The sequence below is a fragment of the Panthera uncia genome, chromosome B1 (genome assembly GCF_023721935.1).
Source record: "Panthera uncia isolate 11264 chromosome B1, Puncia_PCG_1.0, whole genome shotgun sequence".
Lineage (NCBI taxonomy): Eukaryota > Metazoa > Chordata > Mammalia > Carnivora > Felidae > Panthera > Panthera uncia.
Window position 1 is genome coordinate 34,362,538 of NC_064811.1, and position 26,448 is coordinate 34,388,985.

Sequence of the window (26,448 nt, forward strand, 5' to 3'; positions counted from 1 at the left end):
GCCCGCGGGGTTTCTGCAGAGGTCTCCCAGACTCTGGTTTCGCCTCTGGCCCTAAAACGACCCCCGCGGAGACTTGCGGGTAGCTCTCGGGCCTGGTCGCATGCATGAAGCCAACCACTTTGTACCAAATGAAACGCCACGTTTGCATCGCAGTGTCCCCGGTGACAATCTCTTTCCTTTCGGACAGTGAGAAATTGCTGACTCCCCAGAGTGCCTGGGTGTTTCGAGCTCACCAGTTCCCTTTCTTTGAGCGCTTTTGGCCGAGCAGGTTTTCTTGCCCTGCCCCTTTTCCCATATCTCCAACTTTTGTCTTAAATTTCCCGAAAGTAGGGAGGATTGTGGGGGGGAGTACTTATTATTTATGAATCATTCTTGAGTATGAGCGTATGACCGTGCCACAGTCATTGAATGTACCCAGTTTGGGACTGAAAAGCAAGAGAACTCTTCGGTTCCGTTGAACAATCTTATTGGTGAAAACGTGTGTACTGGAACTGTCACTCAGAAAAATGTGGTTGACGCGAATTTTTATCCCTCTCCTTCAGCATTCTTTTCTGACTCAAATTTAAGTTGTCCCACAGTTTCCAAGATAGCAAGGAACTTTTCAGTTTTAGTAAGGCTTGTGTCTGTTTTTGCCATGGCTTGACATGCTGTAGCTTGATTCTCCAGAACTGATAGGAGCGAAGAGGGAAAAACAGAACTGTATCCACCCCTAGTCTAACTCCTCAGATTCTTGAGTATGCAGAGTATTTACAGAAACATTTCCCAAAAGTTCATGTTTGAAAAACTTTGTAGCATGTTTGTGACCTCAGAGTAGAAGTTAGAACTTGTAGTCACGTCATTCAAGTTGATAAGTAATATAAATTAAAGTAATGCCTAAGCTGTGCAGATAAAATTGGAATACATCAGTGTCTTTTATTTGCAATGAATGTATAAACTGGCTCTTAACATTTCAGAGGAGTTAATTTTAACGCCACTGTTCTTGGGGCTTTTTGGTGGTGATAGAAAAGTTGAGTTTTTCTATATATTGGCAATATAGAAAATTGTTCCCAATGAACAATTGTTCATTGTTCCCTAATGAACAAAATGAATCATCTGATTATACCATACTCCAAAATCCCCAAGTAAACCTTCTAGCAGACTTGATTCTTATTGCCAAGCAATTTTGGCATTTTACACTTAAATTAGGTATATTGGCTGTTGAATTTAGTCTAAACTGCCCTTTAAGTGTTAGTTGAAAGGATTTGAAATAGTGTAATTTGTACTCCCTAGTCTCTGTAACTGTCATCGTGTCTAAAATTATGTACTCTTTGTCTCATCCATCTGTGAACCACAGATAATAATACCTATTTCATCAGTCAGAATGACTTTGCAAAGTTCTTTGGAATGTTTATCACCAGGAAATTGAAATGTGTTTTCACACTTAAAAAAACATGTAGTAGGTTTTAAAAATAGCCTTCTTTGTGAAAATTTAGTTCCACAAATACCGAAACAATTTTTAAAAGGACAACAGTTACGGTAAAATTTTAAAAAGCATTTAGAAAAAGGGTACTATTTAAGTTGGATGCATGTAAGAAGAAAAGGATATTTGAAGAACTTTTGGGGAAAAATTCCAAAAACATATTTTTCTTTGTCAAGAAAAAGTTTGTGCTTCTAAATTCCTGTGTGGTGGAGGAAAAACTTACCAAGAATAAGGAGAGAAGGAAGCCTTAAGGGAAACATTTGCCTTATTTGCATACTTAGAAATGAGAAATGCCTGTACACTGAAAGCTCAGTTTCAAGGGGATAAGGAAAACAACATTGTAGAGCAGCACTGTCCAAAAGAAAGATAATTGAGCCATGTATGTAATCTTGAGTTGTCTGATGGCCAAATGTGAAACAGTAAAAAACAGATAGTGTTAATTTTAATACATTTTAGTTCTTGGGGTTTTTTTTAAATATTTATTTTTGAGAGAGAACATGCGCTAGTGGGGGAAGGGCAGAGAGGGGAACAGGATCTGAAGTGGCCTCTGATAATAGAGAACCCGATGCGGGGCTCAAACCACAAACTACGAGATCATGACTTGAGCTGAAGTCGGACGCTTAGCCAGCTGAGCTACTCAGGTGCCCCAATTTTAATATATTTTATCCAGTATTTTCAAAATATTTCAATATGCAATCAAGATAAAAATTGAGATATTGTACATTATTTTTTGTACTAAATCTTTGAAGTCCAGTGTCCATTTTATGTTTAGCACATCTTAATTCAGAATAGCCACATTTCAGGTGCTCAATGGACAGTGACTACTGTATTGAACAGTGTAGTTATAAAGTTAGTATCCCTAATTTATAAAGAATTTTTACAAACCAGTGTATCTTGCAGTAAAAAAATGGGCAAAATAAATAAATGAAGAGTTCATTAAAGGAGTTCAAGTGGCCAATAAAAATCTACCATACGTGCCAGTAGGCATGGAAATATTAGTTTAAGGATTTGCTACTCATTGCCTTAGCATATTGGCTAAGTTTTCCATAATGATGCTTCATACGGAGGATACAGGAAAGCAGGAATTTTCTTACTATTCATTGGGACATACAGTTGAACAGTGTTTTGGAGGTCAGTTATTCTTTATATAAAAAGAATACAAAGGGGTCACCTGGGTGGCTCAGTTGTTTAAGCATCCGAAAGGTCTTAGGTCATGATCTCATGGTTCGTGAGTTCTAGCTCCACATCAGGCTCTCTAGTGTCAGCACAGAGTCCACTTCAGATCCTCTGTCTCCCTCTCTCTCTGCCTTTCCCCTGCTCATGCTCTCTCTCAAAAATAAACACTAAAAAAGAAAGAAAAAAAAAGAACTAGGGGCACCTGTGTGGCTCAGTCCAGTAAGTGTCCAACTTCAGCCTCGGTCATGATCTCGCACTTCCTGAGTTCGAGCCCCTCGTTGGGCTCTGTGCTGACAGCTCAGATTCTGGAGCCTGCTTTGGATTCTGTGTCTCCCTCTCTCTCTGCCCCTCCCCCCACTCATGCTCTGTCTGTCTGTTTCTCTCTCTTTTTCTCTCTCAAAAATAAACATTAAACAAAAATTTTAAATGAGAATCTGCCAGCTTTGGTTAAAAAAGCAAAAGTCAGCTGTATGATAATTACTAGGAACATGCCTACACAGAGTATCAAAGAAGGGATATACACGGGCGCCTGGGTGGCTCAGTCGGTTGAGCATCTGGCTTCGACTCAGGTCATGATCTCGTGGTCTGTGAGTTTGAGCCCCGTGTCGGGCTCTGTGCTGACAGCTCAGAGCCTGGAGCCTGCTTCAGATTCTGTGTCTCCCTCTCTGCCCCTCCCCTGCTCACGCTCTGTCTCTCTCAAAAATAAATGAACATTAAAGGACAAAAAGAATTTTAGAGGTGCTTGGGTGGCTCAGTTGGTTGAGGTCATGATCTTAGGCTTCGTGAGATCCAGCCCCATGTCTTGGGATTCTCTCTCTCCCTCTCTCTGCCCCTCTGCTTGTGCTGTCTCTCAAAATAAACATTAAAAAAAAAAAAAAAAACTTTAAAAGTTTATACTTTCTGACCCAATGATTCTATTTAAAATAATTTACTTTAAAGAAATAAGCAGAGAGGTATTACAATGTGTGCACATGTTCATTATTCATTATAATAAATTGATAACATTTTTAGTTATGGAGAGTTGGAAACTGAAATATATTATGGTGCCTTTATTATGCACTGGTGATGTATACAACATGAAAAAAAATCAATTTAGAACAATATTTAGTGACATGAGAAAATGCTATTGTACTATTAGGGAAAACTAGAAAAAATGTACAGTAAGAATATATGCCACTCCTGTAAGTGGGGACAGGAGAATGGCAGAGACAAATAGAATCTCAAGCAGGCCCTGTGCTCTTCACTGGGCTCCATATGGGGCTTCATCTCACGAACCATGAGATCGTGGCCTGAGCTGAAATCAAGAGTTGAACGCTCAACCAGCTGAACCACCTGGGCACCCCGAACATAATCCTTTTAAAGAATAAACATGTGACTTAGTTTCTGTAGTTAATATTTCCTTTTTTAAAAAAGTTCCTCTGACTTTGCATGGGGCACTTATTTTATTTTTTCATATATTTATGCCTCACCTCATTTGACAAAAATTTGAGATGGGAGGATGCTCCTTTAAGTACTGCATATCAAATTAACAGATACGTGCTTTTGCTTAAATCTGAGGTTTAACAGAAGTGTAGTTTTAAATAAGAAACTAAATTTTTGTATTTTATTCCTGTCTCTAATCTGGTAGTATTTATTACCCTAAGGAAAATAGAGTGGAAGTTTTCACTTTTGTTGTGCCTCCTCCCCCCACCCCACTTTGGATAAGTTATAGGAACATTGCCAGCTATAAAAGACCATTTTGGCAGGCTGACAGCATAGTTCTATATAGTTCAAATTTATGATAGGATGTGTTAACTGAAAGATGATGCTAACCATACTGTGTGCCTCATAGGTTTTTGTGAGTTGAGGTTCAGTTCAGCAAAGGGTGCCAGGCATTGTAGTTAGTGCTGAACAAGACAGACCTTCATTGGGCAGACACTAAGAATGAGAAAACATGTCTAAGTGCTGCAAAAGATGATGGGCTAAAAAGTAGCTAGCAGAGGCCATTTCATTTAGATCTGCTAAGGAGGTGGTGACTGAGTCATGGCATGAAAAATGAAAATGAACTAGCCACATGAAGATCTAGGGTGAAGAGCAGTCCAGGTAGAGCAAATAGGAACCCTAAAGACCATATAGTAGCATTCAGGAGCAGAGAAGAAAACTGCTGTGGCTCGGGGAAGTGGGGATAGAGTATGAAATGAAGTTTGAGAAGCATCAGTGCCTTTTAGGCTTTTAGGTTTTAAAAAAGGGCAATATTTACAAAATATCAGTCAGACTACTGTGTGGAGAATGGATTGAAAAGGGGAGAGTGAATAAGGACATCATTTGGGAACTATGATAGTTATCTAGGCAGGCAAGGCTGTGGCTAGGCCATGGTGGTTAGCAGTGGAGATGGAGAGAAATAGATGACTTTGAGGTATGTTTTGGAATATAAATTAGAAAATATGATGATGCAGGGAAAGCATTTAAGACAATGGCGCTTGGTAAACCCTAAATATATTGGATACTGTTGTTTTTACTTTTCTAAGCATATATTAACAAGAATTAAGGGCAGTAGAGATGTATACCAATAGGCAGTGTAGGAAGTTGCCAGCATCTCATATTTACTTAAAAAAACAATATTCTTCCCTGTTGCTTACTGTGTTCTGGAGAGAAATCACATCCGTTATCGTTCTCTAGGCTGAGCTACCTGATCTGGGTCACACTTTTGCTTGCCAGATGATTAGTCACAAAGGTTTTCCTGTGTTTCTGGCTAGCTGAAAGTGTAAGAGTAAACTAGATAGTGTCAGTATTAGTAGTAATAATATTAGAAGTAATTTGGCAATGAATGTATTTCTTAGTTTTTTAAATTTTCGGCATTTTTTTGGAAAATACAGAGAATTATAACTTATGAAGTAAAAACTATACATAATCTAGATATTTCACCAGTCACATTTTTTTTTTCTTAAGTAGGCTCTACACTCAGTGTGGGGCTTGAACTCAAAACCACAAGATCAAGGGTCACATGCTTTACTGACTGAGCCAGTCATGTGCCCCCACAAGTCACTTTTGTTGTTGTTGTTGTTCAAGTTTTTATTTATATTGTAGTTAGTTAACATGTAGTGTAATACTGGTTTTAGGAGTAGAATTTAGTGATCCATCACTTACATATGACATCCAGTGCTCATCACAACAAGTGCCCTCTTTAATATCTGTCACCCATCTAGCCCATCCCCTCACCCACTTTACCTCCAGCAACCTTCACTTCGTTCTCTATCGTTAAGAGTCTCGTGTGATTTGCCTTTCTTTTTTTTCTCCTTCCCCTATGTTCATCTGTTTTGTTTCTTAAATTCCACATGTGAGTGAAATCATGTGGTATTTGTCTTTCTCTGATTAACTTGTTTTCCTTAGCATAATATACCATAGCTCCATCCACATCGTTGCAAATGGTAAGATTTCATTCTTTTTGATGGCTGAGTAATATTCCATTGTATATGTATATACCACATCTTCTTTATCCACTCATCAGTTGGTGGACATTTGGGCTCTTTGCATAATTTGGCTATTGCTGATAATGCTGCTATAAACCCTGTGGTGCACATGTCCCTTCAAATGAGTATTTTTGTATCCTTTGGGTAAATTCCTAATAGTGCAATTGCTGGGTTGTAGGATAGTTCTATTTTTAACTTTTTGAGGAGTCTCCACACTGCTTTCCAGAGTCACTGCACGAGTTTGCATTCCCATCAACAGTATAAGAGGGTCCCCTTTTTCCACATCCTTGCCAACATCTGTTGTTTCCTGTGTTGTTAATCATAGCTATTCCGGCAGGTGTAAGGTGATATCTCATTATAGTTTTGATTTGTATTTCCCTGATGATGAGTAATGTTGAGCATCTTTTCATGTGTCTATTAACCATCTGTATGTCTTCTTTGGAAGAATTTCTATTCATGTCTTCTCATTTCTTCACTGGATTATTTGTTTTTTGGGTGTTAAGTTTGGTAAGTTCTGTATAGATTTTGGATACTAACCCTTTATCCAATATGTCATTTGCAAATATCTTCTCCCATTCCATAGTTTGCCTTTTAGTTTTATTGATTGTGTCCTTCAGTGTGCAGAAGCTTTTTATCTTGATGAAGTTCCAAAAGTTCATTTTTGCTTTTATTTCCCTTGCCTCCAGAGACGTGTCTAGTAAGAAGTTGCTCCGACCAGTGTTAGAGAGGTTGCTGCCTGTTTTCTCCCATGACATTTTGGTGTTTTCCTGTCATCCACTTTGTTTGTTTGTTTTTTTGTTTTTTGTTTTTTTTTTCCAACTTTTTTTTTTTTTTTAATTTATTTTTGGGACAGAGAGAGACAGAGCATGAATGGGGGAGGGGCAGAGAGAGAGGGAGACACAGAATCGGAAACAGGCTCCAGGCTCCGAGCCATCAGCCCAGAGCCTGACGCGGGGCTCGAACTCACGGACCGCGAGATCGTGACCTGGCTGAAGTCGGACGCTTAACCGACTGCGCCACCCAGGCGCCCCTCCTGTCATCCACTTTGAATTTATTTTTGTGTATGGTGTAAGAAAGTGGTCCAGTTTCATTCTTCTGTCTGTCGCTGTCCAGTTTTCCCAACACCATTTGAAAAGACTTTTTTCCATTGGAAATTCATTCTTTTCTGCATTGTCGAAGATGAGTTGATCATACAGTTATGGGTCCATATCTGGGTTTTCTATTCCATTTCATTGATGTACGTGTCTGCTTTTGTGCCAGTGCCGTAGTGTCTTGATGACTACAACTTTGTGATATAGCTTGAAGTCTGGAATGGTGATACTTCCTGCTTTGCTTTTCTTTTTCAGTATTGCTTTGGCTTATTTGGGGTCTTTTTGGTTCCATATAAATTTTTGGGTTTTTTGTTCTAGCTCTTTGAAAAATACTGGTGGCATTTTGATAGGAATAGCATTAGATGTGTAGATTGCTTTGGGTAATATAGACATTTTAACAATATTTGTTCTTCCAATCCATGAACATGGAATGTTTTTCCATATCTTTGTGTCCTCTCCAATTTCTTTCATAAGTGTTCTGTAGTTTTCAGAGTATAGATCTTTTACCTCTTTGGTTAGGGTGATTCCTAGGTTATCTTACGGTTTTTGGTGTAACTGTAAATGGGATTGATTCCTTGAGTTCTTTTTCTGCTGTTTCATTATTGGTGTAAAGAAATGCAACGGATTTCCGTACATTGATTTTGTATCCTGTGACTTTGCTGAATTTGAGTATCAGTTCTAGCAATTTTTTGGTGGAGTCTTTTGGGTTTTCTACATAGAATATCATATCATCTGTGAATTGTGAACATTTGACTTCTTCCTTGCTGATTTGGATGCCTTTTATTTCTTTTTCTTGTCTGATTGCTGAGGCTAGGACTTCTGGTACTGTATTATGTTAAATAACGGTGAGAGTGGACATCCCTGTCTTGTTCCTGACTGTAGAGGAAAATCTCTCAGGTTTTCTCCATTGAAGATGATATTAGCTGTGGGTCTTTCAGATATCGCCTTTGTGATTTTCAGGTATGGTCTCTCTATCCCTACTTTGTTAAGGGTTTTTACCAAAAATTGATGCTGCATTTTGTCAAATGCCTTTTCTGCATCTGTGGAGAGTCTCATATGGTTCTTATCCTTTTTTTTATTAATGTGCTGTATCACATCGATTTGTGAATATTGAACCACGCTTGCAGGCCAGGAATGTATCCCATTTGATTGTGATGATTGTGGAGAATAATTCTTTTAATGTGCTGTTGGATTTGATTTGCTAGTAGCTTTTTTAGAATTTTGGATCCATGTTCATCAGGGACATTGGCCTGTAATTCTCCTTTATAGTAGTTTGATTTTGGAATCAAGGTATTGCTGGCTTCATAGAATGAGTTTGGAAGTTTTGCTGCTACTGCTATTTTTGGACCAGTTTGAGAAGAATAGGTATTAACTCTTCTTTAAATATTAGGTAGGATTCCTGGGGCACCTGGGTGGTTCAGTTGGTTAAGTGTCCAGTTTCGACTCAGGTCATGATCTCGTGGTTCGTGAGTTCAGGCCACGCATTGGGCTCTGTGCTGGCACCTTAAGAGCCTGGAGCTTGTTCCAGATTCTATGTCTCCCTCACTCTCTCTGCCCCTTCCCTGCTCATGCTCTGTCTCTCTCTCTCTCTCAAAAATAAATAAACATTAAAAAAAAATGTTTGCTAGGATTCCCCAAGGATGCCATCTGACCCTTGACTTTTGTTTGTTGAAAGATTTTTAATTACTGATTCAGTTTCTTTGTTGGTTATGGGTCTGTTCAGACTTTCAGTTTTGGCCGTTTATATGTTTCTAGGAATTTATCCATTTCTTCCCCATTGCCCAATTTGTTGGCATATAATTTTTCATAATATTCTCTTTTTAAAAATTGATTTTCATTTAAATTTAAAGTATTCCACATACAGTGTAGTATATTGGTTTCATGATTGGAACCCAGTGATTCATCACTTCCATATAACACCGTATGCTCATCCCAGTAAGTGCCCTCCTTTAATGACCATCATCCATTCAGCCCATTCCCCCATCCACCTCCCCCCCTTCAGTGACCCTCAGTTTGTTTCTGTATTGAAAAGTCTCTTATGGTTTGCCTCCCTGTCTTTTTATCCTTCCCATCTCCTGTGTTTATCATTTTGTTTCTTAAATTCCACATATGAATGAAATCATGACATTTTTTTCTCTGACTTATTTTGCTTAGCAATGCTCTCTAGTTCCATCCATGTTGTTGCAAATGGCAAGATTTCATTCTTTTTGATCACCAAGTAATATTCCATTCATCTTTTTCCCCCATTCATCAGTTGATGGACATTTGGACTCTTTCCATAATTTGGCTATTGTTGCTATGCTGCTATTAACATTGAGGTGTGTGTGCCCTTCAAATCAACATTTTTATATCCTTTGGATAAATACCTAGTAGTACAATTGCTGGGTCATAGGGTAGGTCTATTTTTAATTTTTTCAGGGTAGTTCTATTTTTAATTTTTTCAGACAAAAATAAAAGGCATACAAATTTGGCAAGGAAGAAGTCAGGCTTTCACTTTGCATAGATGACATGATACTCTACATGGAAAACCCAAATGATCCACCAAAAAACTGCTAGAACTGATCTGTGAATTTAGCAGAGTCACAGGATATAAAATCAGCATACAGAAATCAGTTGCATTTTTTTAATTAAAAGCTTTTAATTAAAATTTTTTAACGTATAATCATTTTTGATAGAGACAGAGTGTGAGTGGGACAGGGGCAGAGAGAAAGGGAGACACAGAATCTGAAGCAGGCTCCAGGCTCTGGGCTGTCAGCACAGGGCCTGACATGGTGCCTGAACCAATGGACTGTGAGATCGTGACCCGAGCCAAAGTCAGACGCTCAACCAACTGAGCCACCCAGGCACCCCTCAGTTGAATTTCTATACACCAATAATGAAGCAGTAGAAGGAGAAATCAGGGAATTGTTCCCATTTACAGTTACCATTTATGGTATATAAATGATATATAAACCATTTATCTTATGGTTTATACCAAAAACCATAAGATACCTAGGAATCAACCTAACCAAAGAGATAAATGATCTGTATGCTGAAAACTATAGAAAGTTTATGTAAGAAATTGAAGAAGACACAAAGAAGTGGAAAAACATTCCATGTTTGTGGGTTGGGAGAAAAAATGTTGTTAAAGTGTCTATACTACCTAAAGCAGTCTACACATTCAGTGCAATCCCTATCAAAATAACACCAGCATTCTTCACAGAGCTAGAACAAGCAACCCTAAAATTTGTACGAAACCACAAAATACCCCAAATAGCCAAAACAATCCTGAAAAAGAAAAGCGAAGCTGAAAGCATCACAATTCCAGACTTCAAGCTGTATTACAAAGCTGTAATCATCAAGACAGTATGGTACTGGCACAAGAACAGACACCATAGATCAGTGGAACAGAATAGAGAACCCAGAAATGGACTCTCAGATGTACGGCCAACTAATCTTTGACAAAGCAAGAAAGAGTATCCAATTGAAAAAGGACTGTCTCTTCAGGAAATGGTACTGGGAAAACTGGACAGTGACATGCAGAAGAATGAAACTGGACCACTTTTTTTAAAAATTATTTTTAATGTTTATTTATTTTGGGGGGAGGGAGGAGGGGCAGAGAGAGAGAGAGGGAGACACAGAATCTGAAGCAGGCTTCAGGCCCTGAGCTGTCAGCACAGAGTCCAATGCGGGGCTCGAAATCATGAACTGTGAGATCATGACCTGAGCTGAAGTCAGACAACTAACTGAGCCACCCGGACACCCCAAAACTGGACCACTTTCTTACACCATACACCAAAATAAATTCAAAATGGATGAAACACCTAAATGTGAGAGAGGAGTACATTAAAATCCCACAGGAGAAACAGGCAGCAACTTCTTTGATTTTGGCCACAGCACCTTCTTACTAGACATGTCTCTGAAAGCAAGGGAACCCAAAGCAAAAATGAACTTTTGGGACCTCATCAAGATAAAAGTCTTCTGCATAGTGAAGGAAACAATCAACAAAACTAAAAGGCAAATTATGGAATGGGAGAAGATATTTTCAAATGACATATTGGATAAAGGGTTAGTATCCAAAATCTATAAAGAACTTATGAAACTCAACACCCAAAAAACAAATAATCCAGTGAAGGAACGAGCAGAAGACTTGAATAGACATTCTTTCAAAGAAGACATCCAGATGACTAATAGACACACGAAAAGATGCTCAACATCATTCATCATTAGAGAAATACAAATCAAAACCACAGTGAGTTACCACCTCACACCTGTCAGAATGGTTAAAATTAACAACACAGGAAACAACAGATGTTGGTGAAGATGTGGAGAAAGGGGAACACTTTTGCACTGTTGGTGGGAATGCATACTGGTGCAGTGACTCTGGAAAACAGTATCAAGGTTCCTCAAAAAATTGAAAATAACATAATATTCTCTTTTAATTGTATTTCTGTGATATGGTTGTAATCTCTCCTCTTTCATTCGTGATTTTATTTGGGTCCTTCCTCTTTTCTTTTTGGTAAATCTGGCTCAGGGTATACCAGTTTTACTCATTCTTTCAAAGAACCAGCTTCTAGTTTCATTGATCTGCTCTACTGGGTTTTTTGTTTGTTTCTGTATCATTTATTTCTGCACTAATCTTTATTATTTCTCTTCTGCTGGCTTTAGGCTTTATTTGTTGTTCCTTTTCTAGCTCTGACAGGTGAAGGTTAGGTTGTATATTTGAGACTTTTCTTGCTTCTTGAGGTAGACCTGTATTACTGAATGCTTCCTTCTTAGGACTGATTTTTCTGCATCCCAAATGTTTTGGACTGCTGTGTTCTCATTTTCATTTGCTTCCAGATATATTTTAATTTCTTTAATTTCCTGGTTAACCCATTCATTTTTTAGTAGGATGATCTTAACCTCCATGTATTTGTGGTCTTTTCCAATTTTTTTTTAAATTTTTTTTTTTATTTTTTTTATTGTGGTTGACTTCAAGTTTCATAGCATTGTGGTCTGAAAACATGCCTGGTATGATCTCAGTTTTTATACTTGTTGAAGCCTGATTTGCGACCCAGTATGTGATCTACTCTGGAGAATGTCTCATGCGCACTGGAAAAGAATGTGTATTCTGCTGCTTTAGGATGCAGTGGTCTGAATATATCTGTTAAGTCCATCTGGTCCAGTGTGTCATTCAGAGCCTTTGTTTTCTTGTTGAGTTTCTGCTTAGATGATCTGTCCATTGTTGTAAGTAGTGTGTTTAAGTCCCTACTATTATTGTGTTGTTATCAATGAGTTTCTTTATGTTTGTCATTAATTGATTTATGTATTTGGTTACTCCCAAATACATATTATTGGGGGCATAAATATTTACAGTTGTTAGAATTTCTTGTTGGATGGATCTCTTTATTATCATAGAGTGCCTTTTTTCATCTCTTGTTACAGTCTTTGGTTTAAAATCTAGTTTGTCTGATATAAAAGTATGGCTACTCCAGCTTTCTTTTGACATCCATTAGCATAATAAATGGTTCTCCATTCCTTCACTTTCCAGCTGGAGGTGTCTTTAGGTCTAAAATAAGTCTCTTGTAGGCAGCATATAGATAGGTCTTTTTTTTTTTTTTTTTTTTTTTAAATCCATTCTGATACCCTGTGTCTTTTGATTGGGGCAGTTAGCCCATTTACATTCAGAGTGATTATTGATATGAATTTAGTGCCTGTAAATACAATATGAATTGTATTACCTGTAACATCAGGAGATTTTCTGGAGATTTTCTCTGCTCCTTTCTAGTCTTTGTTGCTTTTGAAATGTCCTTCCCACTCAGAGAGTCCCCTTACTAGTTCCTGCAGGACTGGTTTAGTGGTCACGAACTCCTTTAGTTTTCGTTGAGAAACTCTTTATCTCTCCTATTCTGAATGATACCCTTGCTGGATAAGGTATTCTTGGCTGCATATTGAACATACCTTGCCACTCCTTTCTGGTCTGCCAAGTTTCTGTGGGGAGATCTGCTACTAACCTTATTTGTCTTATAGGTCAGGGATATCTTTTCCCTTGCTGCTTTCAGGATTCTTTCCTTATCTTTGTATTTCGTAAATTTTATTATAATATCTTGGTGTTGGCCTGCTTTTGTTGATTTTGATGGGAGTTCTCTGTGCCTCTTGGATTTGGATGTCTGTTTCCTTTCCCAGATTAGGGAAGTTTTTAGCTATTATTTGCTGAAATAAACCTGCCCCTTTTTCCTTCTTATTCTGGAACTCCTATGATATGAATGCTACGCTTTATGGAGCCGCTGTGTTCCCTACATCTACATTTGTGATCCAATATTTTTCTTTCCCTCTTCTTTTCAGCTTCATTATTCTCCATCATTTTATCTTCTATATTACTTACTTATTCCTTTGCTTCTTTCATCTTTGTCATTACATCCAGTTTTTGCATCTCAGTTATAGCATTTTTGAATTTCAGCCTGACTAGCTTTAAGGTTTTTTATCTCTGTGGTAAGGGACTTCCTGGTGTCTTCTATGCTTTTCTCATGCCCAGCTAGTGTCCATATGATTGTTGTTTTAAATTCTGGTTCAGTCATATTACTTATATGTGTTTTGATTAAATCCCTATCTGTGATCTCTTGTTCTTTCTTTCAGGATGAATTCCTCCGTCTTGGCATTTTCTGTAGGGCTCTGTCTTCTGTGTGTTATAAAAGCCTGTTATGTTTCCTGCTCTTGAGAGTATTGGCTATATTAAGAAGTCATACTGTCTAGGGCCTGCCGCTTCAGGAGTTGTTTCCGGTATATGCTTTGTGTACTCGACTGTTGTGTTTTGGCTGTTTCTTCCCTTAGGTCAGTCCTCTGCAGAGTTTCTCTGTGCTGCAGTGGGGAGTGTTTTGACCTTGTCCACTGTGTGGCAAGTTTTAACTCAGTATGTTTTGGTCGGCTAATCGTTAAAAGAGGCTGGATCCTATTTTTCCTAGAACTGAAGCTTTGTAGCACTCTATGATCAGTAGATTTGTTGCGTGTGGGTGGTGAGAGGTTGTGCTGGTCTTCTGGGGGAGTGGCCCACTGCTGCTCTCTCAGGCACACTTGCCCTTGTTCAGAAGCACCTGCAGAGCACAGAGGGAAGGGCTTAGTGAAAGTGGCTCAAGCTTCCACTCTGGGTGCTTTGCTGCTCACTGAAGTCCTTCTGTGCTGATGGGCCAGGAAAACATGGCATCAGCTGGCTCTCTAGTCCCCAGAGAGGGGAGTTCATGCCCTCCGCTGTTCAGGAAACCCTCACAGAAGAGCGAACGTTCTCCCCTCATGTGTCCCAGGCTTCCCTCAGATCTCTGCCTTCACCCTGTGTCTGGGCTCTCTGCCCACCCAGTGCAGTGCTCCTATTTTTTATATCAGGTGCGCTGACTGGGTTTCAAAACTCCAAATTTTAGGGACCCAGCCGGGCATGGACCTACACTGATCCTCTGGGGAAGGGTCTCACTGTGCTGTGGCTGGTGCCAGTTTGTCCCAGCAGGGCAGTTGCATGAATGCTCAGAGGCTTGGAGTTTATGGTAAAGTGCAGCAGAAAGCCAGTGTCCAGCGTAGCTGCCCTGAGCAGCTGCCTCTGCTCCTAGGCTAATGAACAGGGCAGCTCAGGGCATCTGTTGGCTTTTTTGTCCCTGGAGAGCCAGTGCCACCTCTCCCAAATGCACTGTAAGAAGGGGTGCGGTCTCTCTCAGTGCAACCCAAGGGATCCTCAGAGCACGCTATCTGCACCCACGTCTGTTCTCCTTCTGCACAGGAGCACCTCTGTGACTCCCAGGCCCCACCCCAGCAACAGCGTGGACTTCTAAACCTTCAGACTTTGAGCTCCGCTGCTTGTAAAAACTTGAGATTATCAGCCCCTGTCATTTTCCCTGTCAGTGGTTTTGGGGAAGTGTTGTTCTTGTGCAATGCTTTGCACCCTGCTTGCTGTCCCTTGCATGTACATGCGCTTGCTACCTCTCTCTCTCTCCCTCTCTCTCTCTCTCTCCCTCCCTCTCTATCCCCCCCATCTCTTTCTCTCCTTTCTTCCCTCTCCCTAATCAGGGCTCCCTCCCCTCCTCAGCACAGCTGATTCTTTTCTCCCCCAAATCCCATCCCTTCCTCTCCTACCTTCTACAGTTTGGCTTCTTTTCTCCCTCTAGTTGCAGTTTGTTCTTAGTTCTCAGATTTCCTGGATGTTCACAATGACTTAGTATTTATCTATTGGTATTTGAGGGACAAGGCAAACATAAGGTCCTACTACTATACTACTCTGCCATCTTAACTCTTCCCCAACTAATCACATTTTTATTTTTGTTTATTATTTTTTTTAAGGTAGGCTTCATGCCCAGTGTGGATCCCAATACAGGGCTTGGACTCAAAACCCTGAGATCAAAACCTGAGTTGCTATTAAGAGTCAGACACTTAACTGACTGAGACACCCAGGTGCCCGCTACTAGTCACATTTTTTTTTTAAAGTTTATTTATTTTGAGAGAGTGAGCGAGAGCAGGATAAGGGCAGAGAGAGAGGGAGAGAGAGAATTCCAAGCAGGCTTTGCACTGTCAGCTTGGAGACTGACATGGGGCTTGAACTTGAGAACTGTGAGATCCTGACCTGAGCCAAAATCAAGAGTGGGACGCTTCACTGACTGAGCCACCCCGGTACCCCAGTCACATTTTTTAATAGTTGAAATCCTATGTTATTTTGTCTTTTGCTTTTTTATGTAATATTCTCAATATTTTTCCACATTAATAGTTTTTAATGTATACACAATGAAAATATAGGGATATCATAATTTTTATTTTTCTATTAGGAAACATTTAAGTTTCCAGTTTTTGCCATGATAAATATTACCATGAAGAACATTTTCACAGTCTGTATTATTGTGTATTTTATGGGCCCAGAAAGCTTCTGCTGTTGTGTATTTTAACTTCACACTAACCTCTTTAGAATAAAGTGTAACAATTACTTAGTTTTGGATACATCAGTCCTTTAGGAATTTGGGGGAGAAACTACTGAAATAGTCTCTTAAGAGACTGACCTCTGGAAATCTTAGTCCTTAAATTAGCCAGTAAGAAAACATTACAAACTGCAAGAAATCTTTTTGTTTGTGTTTAGTTATGGTTGTTGCAGAAGCAACATACACAGTAGGCAGAAATGTCAGTTTGCATGAGATAGAGTTTCTTGTGTTGTGTGTTGTAGTCTGAAAAAGGTAGCCAGACTTCCTCTGAAAGCCAGAGTGAGTGGTGGGTGACAAATCACATTGGAGAGAGAGGACTAGTGGTTATCAGCAGTGGTTGTTAAAAGCTACAGAGGCAATAACAGTAAAATAAAAGCCGAGAAGACTGAATGTTGTGACTAGACTGACAAGATAGTGGTAGCTTTGCAGTTTTGGTGAAGAAATAGCTCTTATCTATACAGCAATGAGAAGGTCCTTGTCCAATCCATAGAACAGTGAGCACCAGGCTCTCAAAGATTAATCTTCTGTATGCAGCTTTTTTTAGATGTCACCTTTAAGAAAGGGTACTAATGGTGGGTAATATTTTTTACTATCTTTCTGCCTCTTAGAATTAATTAATGAATTCAATAATTTATTAAAAAGTGGGTGTGTTTATTTTTATTTTTTATGTTTATTTATTTTTGAGAAAGACAGACAGAGGTTAGTGGGAGAGGGGCAGAGAGAGAGGGACACATAGAATCCGAAGCAGCTTTCAAGGCTCTGAGTTGTCAGCATAGAGCCCGACGTGGGGCTTGAACTCACAAACCGTGATATCATGACCTGAGCTGAAGTCGGACACTTAACTGACTGAGCCACCCAGGTGCCCCTATGTATTTTTAAATGGCTGTGTTGCTATTGCTGTGTGTTAGATAATATTTTTTTTCCTGAATCAAATGTGGTCCTGTATATTTTTTAGAGTATAAAATGTTAAAGGTGGTAATGTATTCTGCAAATTTTGTGCAGCTTCTGATCTTGTGTTAATGCCAAATGTGTACTTTTAACGTTGCTGATACCTGAAATTCTTCTAAAGTTAAAAATTAAGGATTTTTCAAGAACAGCTAGCAAGGAAGCTATTAAAGATTATTACTAGAATAGTTTCAGAAGGATGCAAGAATCAATTTGAAGAGACCCCTACTTGTCAGAAATGGGACAGTTTATTAATCAGAGTGACTGAAATGGATTGAAATATATCAAATAACTCTTAATCTATGAAATAATAATATATACGCAAATTAATGTGTCACTACTTCAGGATGGTAGGTAGTGAACTCTTTATTATGAGAACTGGTAAATAAGGAGAGAATTAAGTATTTAGCCTGTTTTTCCTATGTGAAGTACATTGGTAAATAACCAAATAAATGAACAGGATTTTCTTTTTGTAGAAGTGTTCTAACAATTGAAGAATTGATACATTTGAATATCTCCATTTGTAACCACCTAATGGATAAAGGGTTATGGGCATTGAACAACAGCAGACACTACACAAATAGTCGACCAAATTTTATGTGGCTCCTGATGAAAGAACTCATCACTGCATAATAAGTGGTAGCATCCTAACAAAAAGAATCAGAATTTAGATAAAGCCTTTACATCCTTTGATTCGTAGAACATATAGAAGAACAGGTTAAAGAACACCATGAGAATTAAGTCTGCAAAATTCAGACTGGAAAACTACCAGGACAGAAATTTAGGACAAAACTTGGTTTCTTCACCTTAAAAATTGCTCTTAGGGGTGCCTGGGTGGCTCAGTCAGGTGTGTGGCCGCCTCTTGATTTTGGCTCAGGTTATGATCTCACAGTTCGTGAGATGGAACCCTGAGTAGGGCTTCATGATGATGGTGCAGAGCCTGCTTGGGATTCTCTCCCTCCCTCCCTCTCTCTCTGCCCCTTTGCCGCTTGGGCTCATGTTCTCTGTCTCTCAAAATAAATAAACTTCAAGAAACACATAAAGTTAAAAAAAAAAAAAAGACATCTTGTAGCTTAAAAGAGGCTTAAAAGACATCTGCATCAACCATAGTATGTGGATCTTATTAGGATCTGTTCACACACACAAAAGTTGTAAAACTTTCAACAGTTGGAAATTGAGGATATTTGATGATATCCTCAATTGTTTATTATTTTTTTGTAATGGTGGTTTATCTGTGTTTTTAAAAAGCTCTTGTCTCTTAGAATACATACAGAAGTACTTATGAATGAAATTATTTTGTCTGAGATTTTCATCAAATTAACATGGAGGTGAAGAGATATTGGTGCAGGTAGAGATAAGACAAGGTTGACTGAGTTGATAATTGCTGACGGTGGGCAATGAATATGTGGACATTTATTGTACTTTTTTTTTTCTACCTTTGCATGTGTTTGAAATTTTCTTTAATGTTTGAAAAACTAAGGAGAACCTTGAAAAACATCTAGGATCAGTCATGGAAACATTGTCAGCTTCTGAGGAAGGATTTTTAGACTGTGGCATATTCCCTTTTTAAACATTTTAGTACAGTCTCTACAAAAGCATTTGATCACTGGGTGAAAAAAAAAAAAAGTATTTGTGGCATATTGTCTTTGTTAGGTAATAATCACAAAAGATAATTTGAATCAGACCGTGAAGTCAGAATACCAGTGACCAGTGCTTTCCTGGAGGGTGAGTTTCTTAGGTGCATTTGCTTTAGCCCTTGCTTCACTAATTTTGCTAGTAGGCTACATATTTCATTTTTAAATTATTTTTAAATTTTATTTCTTTAAAAAAAATTTTATTTTTTTAAATGTATTCTTTAAAAAAATTAAAAAAAAATTTTTTTTTTAACGTTTACTTATTTTTGAGACAGAGAGAGACAGGGCATGAATGGGGGAGGGGCAGAGAGAGAGGGAGACACAGAATCCGAAGCAGGCTCCAGGCTCTGAGCCATCAGCCCAGAGCCCGACGTGGGGCTCGAACTCATGGACCGTGAGATTGTGACCTGAGCTGAAGTCGGACGCTTAACCGACTGAGCCACCCAGGCACCCCTAAAAAAATATTTTAAGTTTATTTATTTTGAGAGTGTGTGAGGGGGAGGGGCAAAGAGAGGGGGAGAGAGAATCCCAAGCAGGCTCCATACTGCCAGCGCAGAGCCTGATGCAGGGTTTGATGCCATAAACTGTGAGATCATGACTGGGGCCAAAAGAGACTGACCTTAACCGACTGAGCCATCCAGGTGCCCCTGATTTTTATTTTAGAGAGTGAGAGCACAAGACAGGGGAGAGGGGCAGAGAATCTTAAGCAGGCTGCATGCGTGGAGTCTGATGTGGGGCTCAATGCCACGACCTGGGGATCATGACCTGAGCTGAAATCAAGAGTCAGAACCAACTGAGCCATCCAAGCTCCCTGCTAGTAGGCTACATATTTTAATGTGCAAGAAGATACATCGTTATATTTGCTTTACTCAGCCTTTAAGAAATACCAAATGACCAAAATCATACTGGGCCTTCAACAATTCTTTACCAAATAAATGAACAATTAAGTTGACATCAAGAAATTTTTCAAAAAAAAAAAAAAAATTCCAAGCCTGATACTTGGGTGGATACTTATGCTGCTTTATGTTTCTCATGCTTTTCAGATTATCTTGAACATTCACAAAATTTATGTTCCTGATGAATTTTCTGAGCCATAAAGAAAAGGTTTATTCCTGATTTCAGAAGGTATACATCTGTACATGCACATACATGAATTACCATTTTTGGAAAACATTATTAAACAATTAGAAAAGTTTCAGTACTTGGAATGTCTGGCTGGCTCAGTTGGTAGAACGTGTGACTCGATTTCATGGTTATGAGTTCAAGCCCCACATTGGGTATAGAGATTACTTTAAAAAAAAGAAAAAAGAGGGAAGTTTCAACCCTTAAAAGTTTAACTCTCCACTAGAGAAACTTGACTATCTCTAATGGTATAACTTTATTATTTCATCTGATGCTTTAGAAGAGATGTAAATTATTCACAAGATTTTCAAGGTCTGAGTACTCATAGTAAAAAAGAGAAAGAGGGTCACATGAGAGTAGAGACAGACATATTTAGTTTTCTACCACTTCAGTGCAAGTATGGAATATATTTTTCTTCTGTATTTCAGCCCTCTAAAGCCCACAGTCATCCAGATGCAGCAGCTGAAGTGCTTTGTAATTAGTCTTCTATTCTTCCCTCAATTAGAATTCCTGTATACTGAGGAATCTTACCAAATGTTGATCTAATTATCTGATTAAAAAAAAAAATCAGTGACACTCTGAATGACTGATTAGTGTAATTCACTTATTGATTGTGAAGTGAAAGAGGAATAAATCTCTAGCTAGCAAAAGGAGGACACAGGGTAATTTTGAATAGGAAGCCATCTTGACCTCCCCCCACCCCCTCCCCCTTAGAGTTCTCTATTGTGAAAAGTATGTTATGCCAACATTTTTTAGCATGCAACCAGCATATAAAAGTATTCCAGAGACCTTTCAGAACAGGTGAATAATCAATAATCAGAATGTCTTATCTAATTTTATATATTTTAAAAGTTTACATATGAATAAATTTACAAATTAGAGAAAATAGGAATATTATTGTTATTTTTTCTTTACAAAATGTGGTCCCCATACACCTAGGGGTCAATGAAACACCTCTGTGGAGAGGGTGGGTTGGCATTGTGCATTTGGATATTTTGCAGAATGAAAGTTTTATTGTTATTCTGTAAAATTACCCTTCTAATACTAGTAAGTATGTTTTATTGGGTATAAAATCCTTGTGAGTTTGAAATTAATTTTTTTTTCTTGTAGAATGGCAGAATTTAGTGACATTGGGAAGCTTTTCAAACGTGGTTCCCTGTAGTCACCCATTCATTTGTACACTGAATCAAGTGAAGTTGTACTCTACAAATGTTCAGAAAGGACAGGGATCACAAAGTCTCAGCGTGGAAAAAGTGCCATCATTTGATGAAACAGGTATGTATAAATCTTTTAAAATCATTTTTTTTCAGGACGCCTGAGTGGCTCAATCGGTTAAGCATCTGACTTCAGCTCAGGTCATGATCTTGTGGTCCATGAGTTCGAGCCCCACGTCGGGCTCTGTGCTGACAGCTCAGAGCCGGGAGCCTGCTTCAGATTCTGTGTCTCCCCCTCTCTTTCTCTCTGCTCCTCCCCCACTCATGCTCTTTCTCTGTCTCTCTGAAATGAATAAATGTTAAAAAAAAAAAAAATCATTTTGTCTACACCAAAATAGCTTGAATAAGATTATTTGTCCCTTGCATGTTCCATAGAACTTTTGTACAAAACTTTCTGAATTAGTGTTTACTTTGTGGAAAGCTATTAGACTGCTGATTTACTTTCATTTAGTTTTTCTGTTTCTTTTTGATTCAGTTTTGGTAAGTTCTATTTTTTTCTGGGAGCTTATTGAATTAAACTAAAATTTTAATTTATTGGATCAAGTTCAATATACTCTGTATATTCTGAGCAGCATTTATAGTTATATCCCTTTTTTTCATTCCTGATGGTGTTTGTCATTTTCTTGATTATTCTTGCCAGAACTCTGTCCATTTTATTATGTTCCCAAGTAATAATTTTTTTCTTTGAATCCTTATATTGTATGTTTATTTCCTATTTTATTAATTTTTACTTTTACCTTAATTAAATCTTCCTGCTTTCTTTGTATTTATTCTGTCATTCATTTTTAAATTATCTTGTAGTGGGGTGCCTGGGTGGCTCAGTTGGGTGAATGTCCAACTTCATCTCAGGTCATGATCTCACTGTTCATGGGTTCGAGCCTGTATCTGGCTCGCTGCTGTCAGCGCAGGGCCCGCATCGGATCCTCTATCCGCCCCGGCTGTGTCCCTCCCCCACTTGTACTCTCTTCCAAAAATAAATAAACATTAAAAAAAGATTTTAAATTAAAAAAAATAAAATAAAAATAAATTATCAGGTAGCTATTTTGATTATTAATTCTGAACTTTCCTTCTTTTCTAAAGTAGGCATTTAAGGGGCGCCTGGGTGGCTCAGTCGGTTAAGCGGCCGACTTCGGCCCAGGTCACGATCTCGCACTCTGTGAGTTCGAGCCCCGCGTCGGGCCCTGTGCTGACAGCTCAGAGCCTGGAGCCTGTTTCAGATTCTGTGTCTCCCTCTCTCTCTGACCCTCCCCCGTTCATGCTCTGTCTCTCCCTGTCTCAAAAATAAATAAACGTTAAAAAAAAATAATAATAAATAAAGTAGGCATTTAAGCCATGATGGCTCTGATGGTAGATTTGACAGTTTTTTCTTTAATAGTTCTCCCTAAAATTTTGCTTTATATATTTCAAGGCTATGTTACTAGATACATAGACATTTAGCATATAACACTAATGAATTACATTCATTATTTTTATGTAACAACTTTTTTTTTTAGTGACATCTCCACCAGATTTTATTAGTATTTGCTCAGTATAAATTTTCCCATCCTTTGACTATAACCTTTTTTTGTCCTGATTTGATCATCTTTGTCTTTTAATTGGAAATTTAGTCTGTTTACATTTACTGTTATTACTGATCTGTTTACAGGATATATTTCTACCAATGTATCATGAGCTTCCTTGTGTTTTTTATCTTCTATTTCTTTTTCGCCTTTTAAATTTTTTCTTTTTTTCTCATTGCATTGTCCCCTCTCTCCCAGACACACACACATACATGTACTCATTTGGGAGTTATATACTCTATGTACTTCAGCATCTAAAGGTAATTGAAAAGTTTACATTTTTTCTGAAAAATATGAAGAACTTAGAATGCTTTAATTCTGGTCACTTTCTCCCAACTTACATGCTATTTATTGGCTGTATTTTGTGTTTGTTCTGCTCTTTCCCTTCTATACAATATACATTGTTATTTGTTTAAATTTTTCTAGAATCTTTGTTAACTACCTTTTCTTATTTCTCTGATCTTTCTGTCTGATGTGGATCCTATAGAAGTTTCTTGAGGTGAGGATCTATCTATGGTAAAGGCACATTTAAGATGTTATTACAGTGCCTTTTGGCTTCCACTGTTGTTGAGAAGTCACATATCATGCTTTTGTTCTCATGTCTTTTCTATTTTATTGCTTTTTACATTTGATTACCTTTGTTTTGAAAGTCTTTACTTTGGTGTAAACTGCAGTTTTACTGTGTATATTTCTGCGTACTAGGTATGTATTACTATGTATACTGCAGTTTTACTGTGTATATTACTGCGTACTAGGTATGTATTACTTTGTGTGAGATTTGTTGGGCTTCCAGGATCTGAGAATTGGTTTTACTCTATAGTTTTGTCACTCTCCCTTCAAGTATTACCTTTTCTCAATTCGCTGTCTCTCTTTTTGTTTAAAGTTTATTTACTTATTTATTTTTAAGTAATCTCTTTACCCAATGTGGGACTCCCAACTGTCAACCCTGAGATCACGAGTCACATGCTCCACCAACTGAGCCAGCCAGCCACCTCGCTTTCAGTTCTCTTTTACTCCTTTTGGAACTCTAACTAGAATTATGTTAGACTTTCTTTCTTTATTTTCCATGCCTCTAAGCCTCTTTGTCATATTGTATTTCTTCATTTTTCTGGCCTGAATTCTGGATTATTTTCATAAGTCTGCTTGGTCTACTAATTCCCTTGTTTGTTGCCTCTCATCTGCTGGTTGATATGTATGTTGGGTTTTTAATTTCAATGATTATATTTTTCATTTCTAGAAATTATTTATTTTTCATCTTGCTTGTTTGGTCTCTTGTTCCTTATGTTTTCATTAGTCCAAACTTCTCTTTTATTCTCTTTTAGTACCGTATTAAACATGTCTTATATTCTGTGACTGAAAATTCTTCTGTCTGAAATTTTTGGTTCTAACTATCTTTTTTCCTCTGTTCATGCACTTATTCATGATGCCCTATCTGTTTTTTAACTGAGAGTTGTTCATTTTCCATGCAGTTTTATATTTTGGAACTCTGAAATCTTTCTGGATTGAAGATGCATTCCTGCATAGAGTTTGCTTCTGCCTCTGTTAGCGGCTGGGAATATAGCTTGGGACCAAATTAAATTAAATTCTTTGCCCTAGATTATTTAGACCACTTTGGTAGCATGAATTTAGACTGCAGACTTGAGTGAGAGCTGACTTATCCTTAGGATTTTCAGGGTTTTTTTTTTTTTTTTCATCCTCACTATTTAACAGCAAAGTAAAGGCTGACATGCTTTCTTGCTGTTCCCTTCTGTGTGTATTTTTTTTTTTCAGTTCAGAGTTACACGTTGTGTTGCTTTTTTTCTGGGTGTCTCCTGTTAGACTCCTCATCCTAAACAGAATGTAGTTCTTATTCTCTGGTTTCTTACTTCCCTAGCAGATATGGAAGTAGAAGCTCAAGGACTATAAGCTTTAACAGAAATCTCAGGGGAAAAGTTGGCTTTGGTGTTCTCACTTATTCTGTAGAGGTCCTGCTTTTCTTTCGTTTTTGCCCTCTTCAGATAATTTTTTTGTGAGCTTAGTAATGTGTTTGAAAACAATTTGTTCAGGATACCTAGTTTGCTGTGCAGCATAAAAATGAAGTCCTTTATTTGTCCATTAATTTATTCAAGAAGTATTTATTGAACACTTTTTATACGGCAGCAGATGAGAATGACTGAGTTTATTACTAAAACAGAAAATTGCTGAAACAAAGTTAAGTAAACAAATGTAATACTGTAGAGTAAGTACCATGATAGAGGAAATAGTGTATACTGCAGGAGCACTTGGGAGGGGTACCTAACTGAGTGTTGAGTGGTTGAGAAAGTTTTCCATGGGGGGAAATGTTATCTAATTAGGGACCTAAAAGAAAGTTAGGTATTGGTGTACTGAATGGTAGAGAAAGAAGATAAACCTACAACTACCTTAGTGTGATTAGTTAGTAGAGGACCTGATGGTGGGGTTGGTAGTTTTGAGAGCACAAGGGATGAATATCAGGAGATCAAGGTTTTGTTGAGGAGTTTGTACTTGGTTTTGTAGGCAGTGGGAATCTATTAGAGCATTTTAAGTAGAGGAAGTACTTGATCAGATTTAAAATTTTAGAAAGATAATTAGCTGAAGACTGGAAAACCTATTGCAAAAGAAGGTGACTGAGAGCAGTAATACAAATTAAGGCCCAGATTAGGTTAATGGCAATGCTTTTTTTTTAAAGGAGTAGATGAACTCGAGATTTAGGAGCTAAGTAATTAAGATTGGGTGGTTGAATTTGGGGAAGAGAGGAGAGGGTCAAGTAAAGCACAGTGCCTATTTTGGATTAGGTGATTGTGTAGATGATTTCATTGACTTCTAAAATTGGGAATGCCAAAGCTAGAGTATATTTTCATAAGAAGGTGGTGATTTAGTTTTGGACATCTGAATTGTAGGTGCCTCTATGACATTTTAACAGATGGACTAATGGGCAGTTGGGTATATACTGTTTTTCTTTTCTTTTTTAGAATTATGCTAGCCTTTTAAAAACAAAAAAGTTTATTTGAGAGAGAGCACGCGAGCTTGCACAAGTGGGCGAGGGGCAGAGAGAGGGAGAGAGAGAATCCCAAGCAGTCTCTGCACTGTCAGCATGGGGCACAACTCAGGGCTTAACCTCACCCAACCGTGAGATCATGACCTGAGCTGAAATCAAGAGTTGTACACTTACCCAACTGAGCTGCTCACGCATCCCGGGTATACTACTTTTCTGTTGTGAGACATCATCATCTCTTGACTGGATTACTGCAGCAGTCTTCCTGGGCTCTGTGCTTACATTCTCTTTCTTGCTCATTATATTTCAGCCCAACTAGTCTCCTTTTGGCTCTTAGGAAATACAAACCTTGTTCTTGATTAGGGACTTTGCTCTAGTTGCTTTCTCTTTCCAAGGTGCCCTTCTACACATGGCTGACCCCTTCTGGTCATTTACATCTTAGTTGAAATGTCAACTCTGCACAAAGTCACTCTTTAATCACTTCATCTAAAGTAGCCATATCAACCTAATTTTAACTCTGTGTGGGCAGCACTTAATACTGATTGATATTTACAATATTTATTTCTCCCACTTGTTTCCAGGTCCCATGATAGCAGGACTCAGTGCCTAGAGCAGTGGTTTGCACATAGTAGTTGTTTAGTAAATATTTGTAAATGAATGAATGCCAAGTTCCTACTTGGGGAGAGACTTAGGAGTAGTTATTAGCTCTACCTAAGAGATTACTGAAGTCATGACTATGTTTGAGACAGTACAGGAAGGGAGTTTAACTATCTTTTCTTTAGTTGGGTGTCTTTCACATGGGAATATTTTATAGATTCCTTGAGAAACCTGTATTTATGTTTGCAGTGCCTGTTCTTCATGCTTTTCCCTAAGCCCCATCCTCCTTTTGGGCTTACTATGC

At 38.2% G+C, this 26,448-nt stretch overlaps 1 protein-coding gene across 2 annotated transcripts in view; it reads left to right on the forward strand.

The window, feature by feature from the left end:
- SLC30A9 (solute carrier family 30 member 9) overlaps positions 1-26,448 on the forward strand; it is a 107,321-nt gene that overhangs the window by 22,920 nt on the left and 57,953 nt on the right. For both annotated transcript variants that reach the window (XM_049631951.1, XM_049631952.1), the window contains exon 3: positions 20,893-21,057. In XM_049631951.1, the coding sequence (XP_049487908.1) occupies positions 20,893-21,057 (165 nt within the window). The remainder of the gene's footprint in view (positions 1-20,892; positions 21,058-26,448) is intronic.